The sequence below is a fragment of the Corythoichthys intestinalis genome, chromosome 14, assembly GCF_030265065.1.
Source record: "Corythoichthys intestinalis isolate RoL2023-P3 chromosome 14, ASM3026506v1, whole genome shotgun sequence".
NCBI classification, from domain to species: Eukaryota; Metazoa; Chordata; class Actinopteri; order Syngnathiformes; family Syngnathidae; genus Corythoichthys; species Corythoichthys intestinalis.
The window spans coordinates 22,021,252-22,039,741 of record NC_080408.1 but is presented as its reverse complement, the minus strand read 5'-3'; the positions used below and the strand labels follow the sequence as shown (position 1 = coordinate 22,039,741).

Here is an 18,490-nt window from a genome sequence, read left to right as displayed (position 1 = left end):
ATATCATGCGTTCGTTGTCTTGTATCGCAAATCGTATCTTAAGGTACCCAGATGTTCCCACCCCTAATACAGTTACTGTGTGGTCAATATAAAAACAGTTCATTTTTAGAGCAACGTGTATCACTGTCAATGGCAGCCAATGATTTAATCATTGAGTGTGCTTTTTTTTTTTTTTTTTAAATAACAAAACTGATGAGTGTTCAGTTCAGCGTGTATGAAAGCAGCAGACTCGTATATAGCATGAGAGATTTCCAATTTATTGGCAGCAAGGACAGAAAAAGGGAGCAGAATCTTCATCACAAGATTATTACAGTTTAAAAGTTCATACGAGCGGCAGCGGGAAGTTGACGACGGCCGCCACGGTTAGCGTTTCCTCTTCACCCGAGAGGGCGCGGAGCTCTGGCTCAGCCGTCACGCGCCCACCTTCTTGACTGGTGACGCCTACGTTAAAAATAAAACGGCTGCGCTGTCGTTGACCTTAAAAAGCGCGGCGCCGTTAAAAAGTCCCAGTCCGGACAACTTCCCGTCTGCTTGAGAAATTACGCGAGAAAAGTTAACGCGAGCTAATATGCGAGCGAGGTTAATACAGCAGCCGTCAGGCTAAAAGACGACAAAATCACTAACTAGGCCGTGTCTTTCCCTCCTTGAATTAAGTTTTCCACGTCCAGAGAAGAAAAGGTCAAGTGCGGAATTTCAACCTCGGGTCACCCGACCTCACGGGGTCCCGGTCTCCTACCTCATACTCGCCAAAGACGGCCACCGAAAAGCCCGGAAGGACGTCGGACGCGGACAAACTTGTTCTGCCTGTGCTTTTGTTGTGTGTGAGAGTATGTTTTGCCGGCGCTGCGATGGCCGCTGCGGGCATCCGGCCGTTCCCCGGTGCGGTAGGCCTCGGGTGGAGCCTCATTGGGGGCGTCGCTCCCCGTCCCGCCGGCATCTGCCGTGCGTCGCCGGTCGTCGGCGTCGGTTAAATTGTTACGGCCGCTGCGGCCAATCAGTGCGGTGGGTTGACGCTACCGTGTCCTCGTTGTTGTTTCTGCTTCTGCTGCAGCAGGAGCTGCTCCAGCGCCGACGGGCCCGGCTGCATCATGGAGCTCGACCAAATGGACTGGAACGAAAGTCGGGCATGAGCACCGCGCCAGGCGCAGAAGTAGCGACGTGCTGGGGCTACCTTGAAGCTGTCCAGCAGCACGCTGGAGGACGTCTCTTCCATGGGAGACTCCTGATTGGTCCAGGAACTGCTGCCGGGTGGGTTTTGGTGCCAGCCGGCACCTGAGACCGCAGCCGGCAGATAGTCCAGACCCAAGCTGCTCAGGCCTCCTGAAAGACACGCAAAAAATAAAGGTGTAAAATAAATCGTCAATTTCATTTGATCAAAAGGTTATGGTGACCTTACGTTACAGAGAATGTGTTGGTGTAGTTTTTAAACAGAGACAAATTGTTGAAAATAAGGGTTGTACGATAATGAAAAATTATCCGATACCGATATCGAACTGATAGATACAGTGAAGAAAATGAGTATTTGAACACTCTGCTATTTTGCAAGTTCTCCCACTTAGAAATAATGGAGGGTTCTGAAATTTACATTTTAGGTGCATGACCACTGTGAGAGAGATAATCTAAAAAGAAAAATCCAGAAATCACAATGTATGATTTTTTAACGATTTTTTTGTGTGATACAGCTGCAAATAAGTATTTGAACTAGGGCTGTCAAACGATTAAAATTTTTAATCGAGTTAACTACAGCTTAAAAATTAATTAATCGTAATTAATCGCAATTAATCGCAATTCAAACCATCTATAAAATATGCCATATTTTTTCTGTAAATTATTGTTGGAATGGAAAGATAAGACAAGATGGATATATACATTCAACATACGGTACACAAGGACTGTATTTGTTTATTATAACAATAAATCAACAAGATGGCATTAACATTCTGTTAAAGCGATCCATGGATAGAAAGACTTGTAGTTCTTAAAAGATAAATGTTAGTACAAGTTATAGGAAGTCCCAGCGAATTCCGGATCATGAGGATTTGCCATTGGGAAAGGCCAAATTGGCCTCTGCTGGGCATTCTAGTGTTAAAACCCCTCTTAATGTTTTTGTTTTAATAAAATTTGTAAAAATTTTCAATCAAAAAATAAACTAAAAAAATAAACTAGCAGCCCACCATTGTTTATGTCAATAATTACTTACACAATGCTCATGGATGCTGAAGCCTATAAAATCAGTCGCACCCAAGCGCCAGCAGAGGGCGGCAAAACTCCATAAAACACAATTAACAAGTGAGCGTTTCACTGTACTGTCATTTAAATCTGAGCGGGGCATCTGCATTAATTGCGTCAAATATTTTAACGTGATTAATTTAAAAAAATAATTAACGCCCGTTAACGCGATAATTTTGACAGCCCTAATTTGAACACCTGAGAAAATTAATGTTAATATTTGGTACAGGAGCATTTGTTTGCAATTACAGAGGTCAAACGTTTCCTGTAGTTTTTCCACCTGGTTTGCACACATTGCAGCAGGGATCTTGGCCCACTCCTCCACACAGATCTTCTCTACATCAGTCAGATATCTGGGCTGTCGCTGAGAAACATACTTTGAGCTCCCTCCAAAGGTTTTCTATTGGGTTTAGGTCTGGAGACTGGCTGCGCCATTCTAGAACCTTGATAGGCTTCTTACGTAGCAGCTCCTTGGTTTTCCTGGTTGTGTGCTTCGGCTCATTGTCATGTTGGAAAACCCAGCCACGACCCATCTTCAATGCTCTGACTGAAGGAAAACAGTCTTTCCCCAAAATCTCACAGTGCCGGGTCCCAGTCATCCTCTCTTAAAATGCAGTGCACTCGTCCTGTCCCATGCGCAGAAAAACGCCCCCAAAGCACAACGCTATCACCCCCATGCTTCACAGTAGGGATGCTGTTCTTGGGGTGGTACTCATCATTCTTCTTTGCCCCATGCACAGAAAACACCCCCATAGCATGATGCTACCACCCCCATGCTTCACAGTAAGGATGGTGTTCTTGGGATAGTACTCATCACTCTTCTTCCTCCAAACTCGGTTAGTGGAATTATGACCAACGAGTTCTATTTTGCTCTCATCTGACCGCAAAACTCGACTCCTCTGCATCATCCAAATGGTCATAGGCAAACTTAAAACAGGCCTTGACATGTGCTGGTTTAAGTAGAGAAAACGTCCGTGCCATGCATGGTTTCAAACTATGGCGTCTTAGTGTATTACCTACAGTAACCTTGGAAACGGTGGTCTCAGCTCTTTTCGGGTCATTGACCAACTCTTGTTGTGTAGATGTGGGCTGATTCCTCGCCTTTCTTAGGATCATTAAGACCCCATAAGGGGGCTCCTCTCCAATTGACCGTCATGTTTTCTAATGATTGCTTCAACAGTGGACCTTTTGTCACAAATCTGCTTGGCAATTGCTCCGTAGCCCTTTCCAACCTTGTGGAGGTGTACAATTCTGTCTCTGGTGTCTTTGGACAGCTCTTTGGTCTTGGCCATGTTACAAGTTTGAGTCTTACCGATTGTGTGGGGTGGACAGGTGTCTTTATACTGCTATCGACCTCAAACAAGTGCGTGTGATTCAGGATAATACGTGGAGTGGAGGTGGACTTTTAATAGGCAGACTAATGGGTCTTTCAGGGTCAGAATTCTGGCTGATAGACAAATACCTCTTTGCAGCTGTATCACACAAATAAATTGATTAAAAATTAATGCATTGTGATTTCTGGATTTTTCTTTTTACAATCTCTCTCTCACAGTGGACATGCACCTACGATGAAAATTTCAGACTCCTCCATGATTTCTAAATGGGAGAACTTGCAAAATAGCAGGGTGTTCAAATTAGAGCTGTCCCGACTAGTCGACAGTCGACGTCATCGATGACGTAAATCCGTCGACGAGCACAACATCCCGTCGACGGTTAATGAAGGGTTAAAAAAATATATGCGTGGAAAGTTAGAATGTCGGATGCTGTTTGCAAGCGGGGAAAGCGGCACAAAACCAAAAAAAAGCGCACCAGAGTGTCCAAAACATTGACTTATTTCAAAGAAACAAAGGAGAGTACACTCTTCTGTCCTGTCTCTTCAATGCCAAGCTTGGCTGCACGTCGGCCGTGAATAAACACCAAGCGCCTTCACGCAGTTTGTAATTTTTTTTTTCTTTTCATTTTTTGTACACCAGAGGGTGCTGTCGCCTTACTAAATAATAATGTTTCATTGACAATGGGCCTATAAGTGCTATTAGTATTGTTCTTAATGCTAATTGAAAGGTTTATTTTATGGTATAGAAAATTATATAAGGTTAAAAGGTCATAAATATATACAGTATATACAGTGATTGCACTCAAGGGAGAGATTGTCAATGATAAGGTAATAAATTAAGGTAAAGGCAATTCATATAGGCAATTCATTGATATATAAATAAGGTTTAAAAGGAAAAAGGTGGAAAGTTTTTGTTAATTTCTAATTGTGTTGCTTTATTTGTGTGCACCGTAGCTCTTACAGTGTGTTTACATCAAGGATGGAATAAAAGTTGTAAACCATCAGTTTAAGAGACCATCTTTTCAATCGGGATGCTACACTAGTTAATTCTATCAGCATTTGAACTCATTGTTTATTTGTGATTTATTATTGTCATTTACGTGTTTATTTTTACTTTAATAAATAATTGAGTGTTCCAATATGTTTTTATGAATTGATAAGCGTCAACAAAAATTTCATTGCTAAATTAGTAAAAAAAAAAAAAAAAAAAAAAATTTTTTTTTTTTTTTTTTTTTTAAATTATTAGATTAGTCGACTAATCGTAAAAATAGTCGGCTGACTAATCGGGAGAAAATTAGTCGTTTGGGACAGCCCTAGTTCAAATACTTATTTTTAGAGGTGGGAATATTTGGGTACCTAAAGATTCGATTACGATTCAGAGGCTACGATTCGATTATAAATCGATGATTGATGCATCCCCCCCCCAGGTATTAGCTGCTTTTAATGTTTCGTACATTAGTTACAAAAATTCTCTCAAGCTTAAATAAACGACTATTTCAGTATCAAGTTCACAGTTGAAAACAGTAAATAAAATACTCAAGTCCCCATTCTGTATTAGCAGCTTTAAACTACATTCAATTAATTTAATGTTGTGAATCAACCGCTAAAGTTGTTAAAATTGCTCCTGTTATTTCATAATTTCCCTTCTGTCTACTTTCGACATGTGAAAGTTTTAAAACTATTTTAAAGATAGATGCAAGTCAAGATTTTGCCGATTTAGGAGTATAGACCCTACCCACGTGACGTCACACACAGCCCTAAACCACGCCCCCGCACCATGTTGGCCGGCAACACATCGTTTTTCCCCATTGAGGCTACATACATTCCTCCTATTAACGGCGTTTTTCTGCTACTTAACGGCGATTAAACAAAATGGTGAAGGCGTGTGTGGCTGTTGGTTGCACTAACAGAGAAGATGGAAGGAGAGACGTGAAATTTTACCGTATTCCGAGGGATCCAAATAGAAGAGCGAAATGGACGGCTGCAATTCGACGTGAAAATTGGACACCAAAAAATCACCACAGACTATGTAGTAGTCATTTTATATCCGGTAAGATGCATTTAATATATATTTAGAGGGTTTTGGCCTGACAACCACAATTAAGATCATTGCTAGGCTAATCGCCGACAACATACGACGTAGTACGACATAGTTTCAAATTCAAGATGTTTGTGACTTCCCTTTCTTCCACCATCGTTATTTTTTGAATAATATTTAGCTGGTACCAAGTGAGGGAAACTGGCCTCGTCTACGGGGCTGACAAATAACCACAATTAAGATCATTGCTAGGCTAATCGCCGACAACATACACGTATGTATGTAGTGCGTGCTATCGCTAAACCATATAAACATTAAAAGCCTTAACTCCATTGACAGCGTGCTATCGCTAAACCATATAAACATTAAAAGCCTTAACTCCATTGACAAACGACATGAAATACATTAGACTTGACAGTGGATGTTAGCAATAACAAAAGAATTCGAATTGAAAATTTCGTAACTCACCTTTCCAAGCACAAGATAGATTCCTGCCAAACGAGGACCTGTTTCACCCAACCAGCAACGAAGTATTTGTAAGCGTCCAAGCTCTTGAAGTTTTTCGTGAGAATAGGCTGATTTTGTGTGGACAAGATCATTTTAAATATCAGCGTAGCAGATGTCAGGCAGACAGGGCGAAGACGGTGGGTCGAAAAACATCGATTTGGGCATCAAATATGGATCTGGCGACTGTATAGAACGAAGCTTTTCCTCATAACGCCTTTTATGCAACAGATCCAGTGAGTTTGCGGCATCAGAAAGCACCGGGTCTTCCATGAAATGCATTTTAAATTGCGCCATCAATTGAAACCAATGCAAATACAGAGTCAAAATGACGGCCAAGTGGGCGGAACCCTACAGCGAACACGTGGTGCGTGGGTAGGGTCTATTTTAGATAAAAGGTTAATTAGGTCCGCTCGGAAGGTTCGCTACAAAAGCCTTCCAGAGAAGTCTACTGCTTTAAGATGGCGGCTGTTTAATAACGTCGGCAAGTCTGTCATTTCGTATCTAGTTCTCTTTACATGTGCTAACGCTGCCAAGTCCATCATTTTGCATCTAGTTCTATATTCCATAAGATATCTACCGTAGCATTATGTGGATGTAGTTTGTAGCCGTAGCGGCAGCAGTCAGGTATTTTTATTTTTTTTTTAAATCTAGCAGGATGAGTTGAGCCAGAGCCGTGAGTTGAGCATTGTCATTACCCGGGTAATGATTCATAACCTGGTAAAGATCATGACAAGCATGATCTTTATGATCTTTATTCTCGGTCCGTTCTTCATTGCGTCACAAAGACCGCTCTGACTGTGTTTTATTTCCTCTTTACTTGACATATTTCAATAATCGGAATTTGGATGTTTTTAATCGTTCTCGAATCTTCTACGGCCGAATCGCAAATAATCTAAGAATCGGAAGTTTTGCACACCTCTACTTATTTTCTTCACTGTAAAGGCGGTCGTGGACTTACCTAACAAACCCTAATAATATAATGTCCTATATAAATACGTTTAAAAATAAAAGATCCAAAATGTCCGTAATTAAAGGTGCACAATGTCAGATTTGCACTTAGCCATTTGAAGTAGGAGGGTGGCAGCGATGAACGCTCATTCGCTGCTATCCCTCCCACTTCAAATTGATTGGACGTCTACTTGTGATAAATTCGCAGCAGAAGAACAATTAACATCTATCATCGTCAATGGCGCTGAAAGATTACCTGGCTTGTCGGCCTTCCAGCGGTCCAGCGTTCTGCGCTCGCGACTATCCGGCGTTCCGATTGGCCCGAAGTTGGAAAAAGGCGCGGCCGCGTGGTTGTGCGTGGGTGGCGAGGATGGCAGGCTGCTCGGGTTGGACGAGTGCGGCGACTGGCTGGCCGGCGTGGAGTGATCTGCCCAACGAAAACCTGGTGGTGACTCGCCGGACAGCTGCGGCGACCGCGCGGACCTCATCGCGTTACGCACCTGAGCTGGCGGGCAGCGAGGGCGACCACGGCGTCCACTCGAACAGAGAGTACAAGGAAGTCTCCTGGTGCATGACTGGAGTGTTCTCCTTGGAGCCGGATGCTAGGTTCTTGCCGTACGCCTGGCTAAAGATGCTGTTTTGGTTGTACTCCTACACGAGAAAAACTCATAAGAATACTGTATTTCAATGATGTGTCAAGAAATAAAACATCATACTAGTTAGGAATAGAGCTGGGAATCTTTGGGCACCTAACGATTCGATTACGATTACGATTCAGAGGCTCCGATTCGATTATAAAACGATTATTGATGCACCCCACTCCTTTTTTTTTTTTTTTTTTTTTTTTAAATTTGTTTTGTACATTAGTTCCAAAATTGTTCAAAAATCCTCTCAGGCTAAACCAAACTACTATTTCAGTATCAAGTTAACATATAGCAGTAAACAAATACACAAAAATAACAGTAAATAAAAAACTCCAGTCCCCATTCTATATCAGCAGCTTTAAACTACTTTCAATTAATTTAATGTTGTGAATCAACCGTTAAAGTTGTTAAAATTGCTCCAGTTATTCCTTAATTTCTCTTTTGTCTACTTTCAACATGTAAAAGTTTTAAAACTATTTTAAAGATAGATTCAAGTCAATATTTTACCGATTTAGGAGTATTTTAGATAAAAAGTTAATTAGGTTCGCTTGGAAGGTTCGCAACAACAGCCTTGCAGGGAAGTATACTGCTTTAAGATGGCGGCCGTTACTAACGCCCGCATCTAGTTTTTTGTAGATGTGCTGGTAACGATACCGAAGCTATAATGCATCTAGTCCTATATAAATGATATCTACCGTAACATAATGTGGCTTGTAGCAGCTTTTCAGCACCAGTCAGGTATGTTGTTGTTTTTTTTTTTATCTCGTGGCATGAGTTGAGTTAGAGCCGTGAGTTGAGCATTGGCGTTACCCGAGGGGCCGGGTAATGAGAAGCATGATGTTTAGCTACTCTCGCTCAGTCCCTAATTGCGTACCGAAGACCGCGCTGAGTGTGTCGTACTTCTGCTTTACTTGGCATATTTCAATAATCGGACATTGGATGTTTGTGAATCGTTCTCGAATCTTCCACGGCCGAATCGCGAATTATCTAAGAATCGGAAATTTTGCACACCTCTAGTTAGGAAGATACATTTTTGAAACAATTTAGGGAGGGTCCTTCGCTAGGTCATTATGGCTGTTGTCTAGGGCCGCGACAATTAATTGACTCGTTGAACACTAAAAATTTATCAAATAAATCAACAATTTTGATAGTCGCCGAATTTTTTGAGAGAAATTGTTACCCTAAAAATCAACCAAATCCTTTTTAATAATAAATATTTTCTAGAATATTTTTTCCAATTACAAAAAAAAATTTTTCCCGCCAATTCTTCTAAAGAAAAAAGGAAACAAGACAAAATAGTCTCTGTAATGCATTTTCAAATTATATATATTTATATATTCCATTAAAAAACTAGTCTCATTTTACATTTACATTTATTTTAATTGATTTAACAAATTCTTCCATTTTAAATTTTTTCCAATCAAAATGAGATTTTTTTCCCCCCGTTTTTTTAATATATAGGAAAAACAGACAAAAATCTTTATTTTTTTTTAAGGAAAATGGGTAAATATTTTTGTATATTTATCATATATTTCATTGATTTTTTAAATTTGATTCATTTTTTGATTATTTTTTTTTTGATTCAATCAAAATTATTTTTCTTCAAATTTGTTTTTTTTATAGGAAAAGACAAAAATCTTTTTTTATTTTTAAAGGAAAATGGGTCAATATTTTTGTATATTTCTTATATATTTATTTCATTGATTTTTTAAATTTTGATTCATTTTTTAATTAATTTTTTTCCCCCCACTTCTTCATTTCAAGTATTTTCTTTTTTTTTTTTTTTTTTTAATAAAAAAAAATAAGAATTAAAGGGATTGGATGTCTAGCGCCGTCAACGGTACTGAACGATAAGCATTCACAGCCAGTCCTCCTAATTTTGACGAATTGGATGTCGATCGTCAATGTGCAGCAGTTGAGACGAGAGCTAACCTGCACGGGCATGAGCGAACCAGACTGGCCGAGCGCGTCGGGACCGCCGTCCGGTTGTCTGCTGGGATTGGGGAGCTGAGGAGAAAAAAAAAAGGCAGGCGGTGAAGGACGGCGGCGAAGAGTGCTGACGGGAACGGGAAGAAGACGACATACAAACATGTTGGGTCCGGGAAGCGAGCTAAGAGGAGCGGACAGAACCCGGAAGAAATCGGGAGGCTTAGAAAAGAGCAGCTCGTCCTCTTCCTCCAGATCGGCCAGAGATTTTAACAAGTCGGGAGGGAGGAGAGGCGAGCTTTTGGGCTCCTGAACAGCAGGAGGGAGGAAAAAAAGGGGGAAACAAAGCGGGACAAAAGTGGGATCCGGGGAAGAAAACAGCGCCGAGCTTACAAAGTCAAAGCAAGAAGTTAGCGAGACCCCGAGCCCAAACCAGTGTTGTTTTCGTTAAGTAGTTCCATCATGGTCTCGTGCAGTGGCGCGGGAAGTGGTGTGCTGAGGGTGCTGCAGCACCCCCTAATATCGGGGGGAAAAATTGGTACAATTCTTTTTTTGTGTGTATTCACAATAAATAAAACTTTGAAACGATAGCGTATTTAACTTTGGGGATTAAACACATTTGTTGAAATCAAGTTTTTTTTTTTTTGTTAACACCACCTCACACCTTGCTTGCTACCGGGCCAAGTTGAATAAGGCGCTGTTGAAACGGAAACTATTGACAGAAAAGGCGTTAACATGGAACAAAAACGAAATAGCAATTTTATCTTTACAAAAACAGCATATTTTCTAAAATGAAATTCGAGGTCGAAAAGATGATTGTCCTTTTGTGTCTTAAAATAGGTAAGACATGCTTGCATTGTATCCATATTAGAGCTGAAACGAATACTCGAGCAACTCGAGTAACTCGAGTTTAAAAACTGATCCGAGTAGTTTTATTCACCTCGAGTAATCGTTTATTTTGACAGCTCTAAGCATCACGTTTTGCTCGGACTACTTTTAATGCGGGACGGGCTGATGTCACGTACGTAGAGGAAGAAGAAGAAGAGAAAAAAAAATTACTGCAGCCGACAGCCGCTACAAACGATGCCGACGTTGCTAAATACTAGCCCGCACGATGCTAGTTGGTAGCAGGTAGTGTCTGGTGAGTCTCATAGAGATCACATGTATGTTGAACTAGATGCGAAATGACAGACTCGGCCGCGTCTGGGCAGCGTTAGTAAAATCACATTGTTTGATTTTTAAAGAATTTATTTGCAAATCATGGTGGAAAATAAGTAGCTGGTCAATACCAAAAGTTCAGCTCAATACTTTGTTAAGTACCCTTTGTTGGCAATAACGGAGGCCCAACGTTTTTTGTAACTCTTCACAAGCTTTTCACACACTATTGCTGGTATTTTGGCCCAGTCCTCCATGCAGATCTCAGTGATGTTTCGGGGCTGTCGTTGGGCAACACGGTTCTTTCAACTCCCTCCACATATTTTCTATGGGATTGAGATCTGGAGACTGGCTAGGCCACTCCAGGACCTTGAAATACTTCATACGAAGCCACTCCTTTGTTGCCCTGGCTGTGTGTTTGGGATCATTGTCCTGCTGAAAGACCCAGCGACATCTCATCTTCAATGCCCTTGCTGATGGAAGGAGATTTTCACTCAAAATCTCTCGATACATGCCCCATTCATTCTTTCCTTTACACAGATCAGTCGTCCTGGTCCCTTTGCAGAAAAACAGCCCCAAAGCATGATGTTTCCACCCCCATGCTTCACAGTGGGTATGGTGTTCTTCGGATTCAATTCAGTATTTTCCTCCTCCAAACACGAGAACCTGTGTATCTACCAAAAAGTTATATTTTGGTTTCATCTGACCATAACACATTCTCCCAGTCCTCTTCTGGATCATCCAAATGCTCTCTAGCGAACTGCAGACAGGCCTGGACGTGTACTGGCTTCAGCAGGGGGACACGTCTGGCAGTGCAGGATTTGAGTCCCTGGCGGCGCATTGTTTTACTGATGGTAGCCTTTGTTCCTGTGGTCCCAGCTCTCTGTAGGTCATTCGCTAGGTCTCCCCGTGTGGTTCTGGGATTTTTGCTCACCGTTCTTGTTATCATTTTGGCGCCACGGGGTGAGATCTTGCACGGAGCCCCAGATTGAGGGAGATTATCAGTGGTCTTGTATGTCTTCCATTTTCTAATAATTGCTCCCACAGTTGATTTCTTTACACCAAGCGTTTTACCTATTGCAGATTCACTCTACCCAGCCTGGTGCAGGTCTACAATTTTGTCTCTGGTGTCCTTTGACAGCTCTTAGGTCTTGGCCATAGTGGAGTTTGGAGTGTGACTGACTGAAGTTGTGGACAGTTGTCTTTTCTACCAATAATGAGCTAAAACAGGTGCCATTAATACAGGTAACGAGTGGAGCCTCGTTAGACCTCATTAGAAGAAGTTAGACCTCTTTGACAACCAGAAACATTGCTTGTTTGTAGGTGACCAAATACTTATTTTCCACTCTAATTTGGAAATAAATTCTTTGAAAATCAAACAATGTGATTTTCTGTTTTTTTTCCCCACATTGTATCTCATAGTTGAGGTTTAGCCATGTTAACAATTACAGGCCTCTCTAATCTTTTTAAGAACTTGCACAATTTGTGGTTGACTAAATACTTATTTGCCCCAATGTAAGTAGCACCGGTGCGTTTTGTTCTGCTCTTCTCAGTTGTTTTTATAAGTTACAGCCAATGTTGAAACACAGGCCTTGAGCGCCCTCTTGCGGTTTAATGTGAAAATAACATGTGAAATGATATAATAATGTGTGAAATATTAACACACAAGTCACTCATGAGCATAAATTGTACCCTTGGCGAAACAATGAAAAAGAAACTGCAACTTACAGCCCGAAAAATGCGGTAGATGTCTCCTAGTGATAAACTTAAGAGAGTTAATTCATCTTTGAAGAGCCACGTGATTGGATATCTGTTATTGTAAAAAATTAAAAAATAAACATCTTTTTTTTTTTTTTTTTTATTGGTATCGAGTAGAGTTGTCCGATATTATTGGGAACAGGTAGCCAATAACATCAGCTGATAAAAGCATTTTAAAATGATATTGGTTAATATTTAATATTGACATCAGTTTTGGGGCAATATGCATGCCCTCTGCCTGTGTACAAGGGCTGGTCACAGCTTAGCATAGCAGGTGTTCTTATTGACCATTAGCTGTCTCCAAACTAAGATGCTTGGTATTTGTTATGTGAGCAGACCATTATTCATGGTGCAAAATGTAAATGAACAATAAATGATTGAAAGATAATGACCATTTAAAAGTTCAGAATTTTTGACATTATCTTCAAATTGGGATACATCGGTATTGGTATTAGATTTTGGCGTTGGACAATATCGGGATAACGGTTATAAAAAATCATTATCGGACAACTCTAGTACCGAGTTAAAATTTAGTGTCATGAAACCAGTCGTACTAGTAGATAAATAGATCTCTTTACATTTGAGATAAAATATGTACGCAACATTTTTCTTCTGTTGCATTGCTACTAGTTACACGTTCCATATAAACCCTACTCACATGACGTCACAACCACGCCCCCGCGCCATATTGTCCGTCTACTCGTCACTGTTGATGCATTACCGCTTCGTAAATTCCTCCTATTATGGCGTGTTTTTCTGCTCGTTAACATTAATAATCAAAATGGTGAAGGCATGTGTGGCGGTCGGTTGCAATAACAGAGAAGATAGACGGAGAGACTTAAGTTCTACCGGACTCCGAGAGACCCGGAGAGGAGAGCAAGATGGGCTGCTGCAATTCGACGAGAAAACTGGGCTCCAAACGATTACCACGGATTATGTAGTAGTCATTTTATATCTGGTAAGATGCATTTAATATATATTTAGAGGGTTTTGGGCTGACAACCACAATTAAGATCATTGCTAGGCTAATCGTCGACAACATACACTCAGACGTTGTGAATGAACTACCTGAAAATATATAATTATAAGGGGATAATAAGACAGTTGTCATACAATTAATTTACAATTTCACTATTGAGGTCAAAAGCCAAAAAATAAATTCAACTAGGGACAATCTGGAGTAGTGCTCTCGCATTTCATATTTATTACATATTATATATGTATGTAGTGAGAGTGCTATCGCTAAACCATATAAACATTAAAAGCCGTAGCTCCATTGACAAATGACATGAAATACATTAGACTTGACAGTGGATGTTAGCAAGAACAAAAGATTTTGAATTGAAAATTTCGCAACTCACCTTCCCGAGCACAAGATAGATTCCTGCCAAATTTTCGTGGACGAGGACCTGTTTCACCCAACCAGCGACGAAGTATTTATAAGCCTCCAAGCTCTTAAAGTTTTTCAAACTTTCGTGAGAATAGGCTGATTTTGTGTGGACAAGATAGTTGTAAATATCAGGGTAGCAGATGTCAGGCAGAGACGGCGAAGACAGCGGGTCGAAAAACATCGATTTAGGCATCAAATATGGATCTGGCGAATGGATAAACTGAAGCTTTTCCACATAACGCCTTTTAAGCAACGCATCCAATGTGTTTACAGCGTCAGGTAACACCGGGGCTTCCATGAATTGCTCTATAAATTGCACGACTAATTGAAACCATTGAGAATAGGGCTAAAAAATGACGGACAATATGGCGGCCGGATACAGCGACACGTCATTTTGTGACGTAGGTGAGTAGCGTCTATTGCTTGACACTGCCCAAAACAACACTAGCCTAAACAAGGATTCAAATAAACCTTAGTTTCAACTCTTTTGACACTTAGGCTCACCTCAAAGGGGGTTCCCCTGAGCCCGCCAGTCTCCTGATCCCCGGCCGAGGGAGCCCTCTTCATCCTGTCCTCCGCCACCCGGAAGGAGGGGTCCCAATAGGGCGGGAACTTCATCTTCTTGTCCAGGGCGGCGCCATGCGGCGCCATTTGTTGCTCGTATACTTTCAGAGCATCCTGAGGCGGCATGTAGAAGTTCTGCGGCTTGAGTGTCATCTGGACCGACGCAGGAAGCTTCTGCAGTGCCGCCGCTTGATTTGGACTCCACAACTGAGGATCTTGCAGGAAAGCCTGACAAACGCAAATGCCTCAAATCACTGGATTGTACGCAGCATCTTTAGAAGATCGGAATTCGGTAAAAAAGATCGGTTTTTAAAGAATTTTTTCAGTGCTAAAAACAACAAAATAATCAAGATGTACAAGAATATCATCAAAAGAAACTAAGATTTTTATTTTTTTTTACCTTCATGTTCAGCTGCTTAGACACAGAATAGGAATCAGTGTCCTTATGGTTTGAACAGTTTTTATGTATCACATTGGAGTTTGATATACTCCTATTGTGGTTGTTCATTATGTTTTATTTATTAGGAAAACAGTGAACATGAAGGTGTTATGGGGGGACAGAAAGGAAGGAAGCTTACAGAAGAGGAGAAGAAGAACAACAAGAAAAAAAAAAAAGGTTTTGTACAACGCAACATTTTTTTAGAAGATCGGGTTTTTAACCTGCTGCATGTGAGGCGGACTCTTGGCCACGGCGACCTGCTGGACTGGCTTAGCGGGCGACGTCACCTGCAGCTGGGAGGGCGGTGGCTGAGGGCCCGGAGCTGAGGAGCCAGGCCCAGAGGGCCTCTGTTGACTGTACGGGATGTGGGACTGCTTCCCCCCAGCGGCCACCTGCGAGCCCGCCTGCGTATGCGTGGCCGGCTGCAGGAAGGGCGCCGGCACAGACACGCCGGCCGAGAAGGCGAAGCCCGGATTCACCTGCAGGCCCGGGAACGCCACCGGGGGAGGGATGACAAAAGCAGATGGGGGGAACCCTACAGGGAAAAAAGATGAGCTCAGCACTAGGAGTGGGAACCTCTTGGTTCCCCAACGATACGATTTGCGATACAAAGCTCATGATAACGATGACCTGACGATATAGCGATTAGAGGCGTGCAAAATTTCTGATTCTTAGATTATTCGCGATTCGGCCGTGGAAGATTCGAGAACGATTCACAAATATCCAAATTCCGATTACTGAATTATACCAGGTAAAGCAGAAGCGCAGTCTTTGGGACGCAATGAGGAACGGACCGAGAGCAAATATCATGTTCAACTCATGCCGCTAGATAAAAAAACAATCATACCTGACTGCGGCCGACAGCCGCTACAAACAACGCCCAGTTGCTAGTTGCTACAAACATACGGCTACAGTAGGTATCACAAACAACGCCCAGTTGCTAGTTGCTACAAACATACGGCTACAGTAGATATCATGTATATGTAGAACTAGATGCAAAATGACAGACGACGTCGGTGTTAGAACATGTATTACTGAACAGAGATGCGAAATGACAGACTTTCTGGTGTAAGTAAACAGCCGCCATCTGAAAGCAGTAGACCTCTCTAGAAGACTGTTGTAGCGAACCTAATTAACTTTTTATTCAAAATACTCCTAAATCGGCAGAATCTTGTCTTGAATCTATCTTTAAATGATGAAATAGTGTTAAAACTTTGACAAAAGTAGACAGAAGGGAAATTATGGAATAACGGGAGCAATTTTAACAACGGTAACAGTTGATTCACAACATTACATTAATTGAATGTAGTTTAAAGCTGCTGATACTGAATGGGGACTGGAGTTTTTTATTTACTGTTATTTTTGTATATTTGTTTACTGTTATATGTTAACTTGTTACTGAAATAGTAGTTTGGTTTAGCCTGAGAGGATTTTTGAACAATTTTGGAACTAATGTACAAAACATTAAAAAAAAAAATATTTTTTTAATTTAAAAAAAAAAAGGGGAGGGGGGTGCATCAATAATCGTTTTATAATTGAATCGAAGCCTCTGAATCGTAATCGAATCGTTAGGTGCCCAAAGATTCCCAGCTCTAATAGCGATACAACGATTTTCGATACATTGGTCAGGAAATCATTCTCGGATATTCTACAAAAAACTAATAAACAGAAAAACAACCTGCTGTGAATTGGAATGCGTTTATTACTAGTAGACGTTCAATCCGTTTAAACTGGGAGGATGGCAGCGAATGAACATTCGTTCATTCGCTGCCATCCCTCCCACTTCAAACGGATTGAACGTCTATGGGTGTCAGTGGCAGCCAATGCCAGGCAATGAGTAATTTTGGGTCATTTACCTGTTGATTTTCAGTTAATTCCTGTTGATTTTGGTAAATTTTATGAGTCACTTGCGCATTACAGAACAGGAAGTGACCTGGGAATTTCCCAAATGAACTGGCAGTGACTCAAACTCAACAGGAAATGACCTGTAAATGCCCTAAAATGAAAAGCAAGTGACTTGTAAATGCCCCGAAAATCGAACTGAATGACTGTGAATGTTCTTATTTTGAATGAACGAACGTTCCCAGTCTAAATGGATTGGGTGTCAAGCACCGTCAATGGCAACTTTTTTTTTTTTTAATTGACACCTTTTCAAAACGATATCTCGATTCTTGACAGGAGCATATCGATAACCTTTTGGGATACAAAGTATCACGATATATCACCATTTCGATATTTTGTCACACCCCTACTCAGCACCCCCGTATGCCAACTTGTTGAAGTGCGTGTGTACCAGGGCGACTTGGCAGGGGCGGAAAGGCTCCAGGATGGTGGATGGGGATGAATTGGGAAGAGCACGCGGCAGCTTGAGGGGGAGTTGCTGGAGCCTTCTTGGCCTCAGACACCGGAGTCTTCCTCACTTCAGTCTGACTTTTCACCTAGGCAAAAAAAGGATGAAAAGAGGAAGAATGAGTACAAGAACAGAAAAAGAACATAAGAAGACCGAAGCGGTTGTCACGTCAAAGTTTTCACCTGTTTGCCAGCGTCCGGAACTTTCTCCTGAACGGCTTTCTTGGTCTCGCACTTCCGCTTTCCGTCTCTCTTGGGCTCGCTTTTGGGCGCCGTCCCGTTCCCTTTGGGGAAGTCGCGTCGGTCCTTCCCGCCTTCCTTGGGGAGAGCGGCGCGGGCGGGCTCCCGAGGTTTGATGTTTTCCTTGAAGGTGACCACGGGCCGCTCGGCGCCGTCCGACCAGGAGCCGGGAGTCTTTCCGGCTGACAGCACCGACTTGAGGCCGCCCGTCGCCTGCTCGCCATTGGATGCCTCCTGCAGCACGCAGGGATCCTTCTCCTCCGGCTCCTCGATGGCTCGCTCGGGAATGTCGCTGAGGAAGAGGAGCAGGCCGTCCTCCCCGGCGCGACACTGCATGAGCCTGCGGGGTGGAAGAGGACTGGTTTAGGCGCCGGTCGGAATTTGTCCGATCTTTCCCAAGCAGAAATTAAGGCGCCTCACCCCGGCTGGTTATCGGCGATCCACTTCCCCAGCGCTACGAGCCTCTGGTGACGTGTGCGCAGCAAAAGTGCGTCGCGGTCCACTGGGACGCCCCGGTGACCTTTGGTGAAGTCCACTGACCTACAAGAGCGGAAATGTCACAAAACCGGCAAGGCCGCATATCCACACGCGCGCAAAAAGCCTACCTGAGAGCCGGGCGGAGGGCAAGGAAGCCTTGAAGCTCAAACTCTTCTGGCAGCGGCGTTACTAAACAAACAAACAAACAAAAAAAGCCACTGTGAAAAGGAAATCTTTCAAAGACTACAGTGGAAAATTCTCATGGTAAGTTTTAAACGTTACTGTCCCATTGAATTATTTTTACGCAAGAATAAAGTAGCAGAAAAATGCTTGTCTTTATTAAATGCTTCATTGACTTGAGTCTACTCAAATGCGCTTGAGCTGCTCACTTACACACAATTAGTTGCCACAGCAACTGTTTAACAAGTTAAACGATGATTGAAGCATGTGGTGCTTTGAAGTTCGGGACTCTGACAAGATCACATTCATCTGC

At 42.1% G+C, this 18,490-nt stretch overlaps 1 protein-coding gene across 3 annotated transcripts in view; it reads right to left on the bottom strand.

Annotated features, from left to right (window-relative positions):
- Positions 1 to 236: 236 nt before the first annotated feature.
- Positions 237 to 18,490, bottom strand: part of smg7 (SMG7 nonsense mediated mRNA decay factor) — a 42,103-nt gene continuing 23,849 nt past the window's right edge. For 2 of the 3 annotated variants that reach the window (XM_057857622.1, XM_057857623.1), the window contains exons 12-23: positions 18,126 to 18,186; positions 17,941 to 18,060; positions 17,464 to 17,860; positions 17,225 to 17,369; positions 15,153 to 15,466; positions 14,433 to 14,720; positions 9,785 to 9,934; positions 9,632 to 9,706; positions 7,556 to 7,706; positions 7,312 to 7,482; positions 1,172 to 1,320; positions 237 to 1,108 (exon numbers count right to left, since the gene is read on the bottom strand). In XM_057857622.1, the coding sequence (XP_057713605.1) occupies positions 995 to 1,108; positions 1,172 to 1,320; positions 7,312 to 7,482; positions 7,556 to 7,706; positions 9,632 to 9,706; positions 9,785 to 9,934; positions 14,433 to 14,720; positions 15,153 to 15,466; positions 17,225 to 17,369; positions 17,464 to 17,860; positions 17,941 to 18,060; positions 18,126 to 18,186 (2,135 nt within the window). In that variant the 3' untranslated portion in view covers positions 237 to 994. The remainder of the gene's footprint in view (positions 1,109 to 1,171; positions 1,321 to 7,311; positions 7,483 to 7,555; positions 7,707 to 9,631; positions 9,707 to 9,784; positions 9,935 to 14,432; positions 14,721 to 15,152; positions 15,467 to 17,224; positions 17,370 to 17,463; positions 17,861 to 17,940; positions 18,061 to 18,125; positions 18,187 to 18,490) is intronic. The other variant, XM_057857624.1, reaches the window with a different exon arrangement.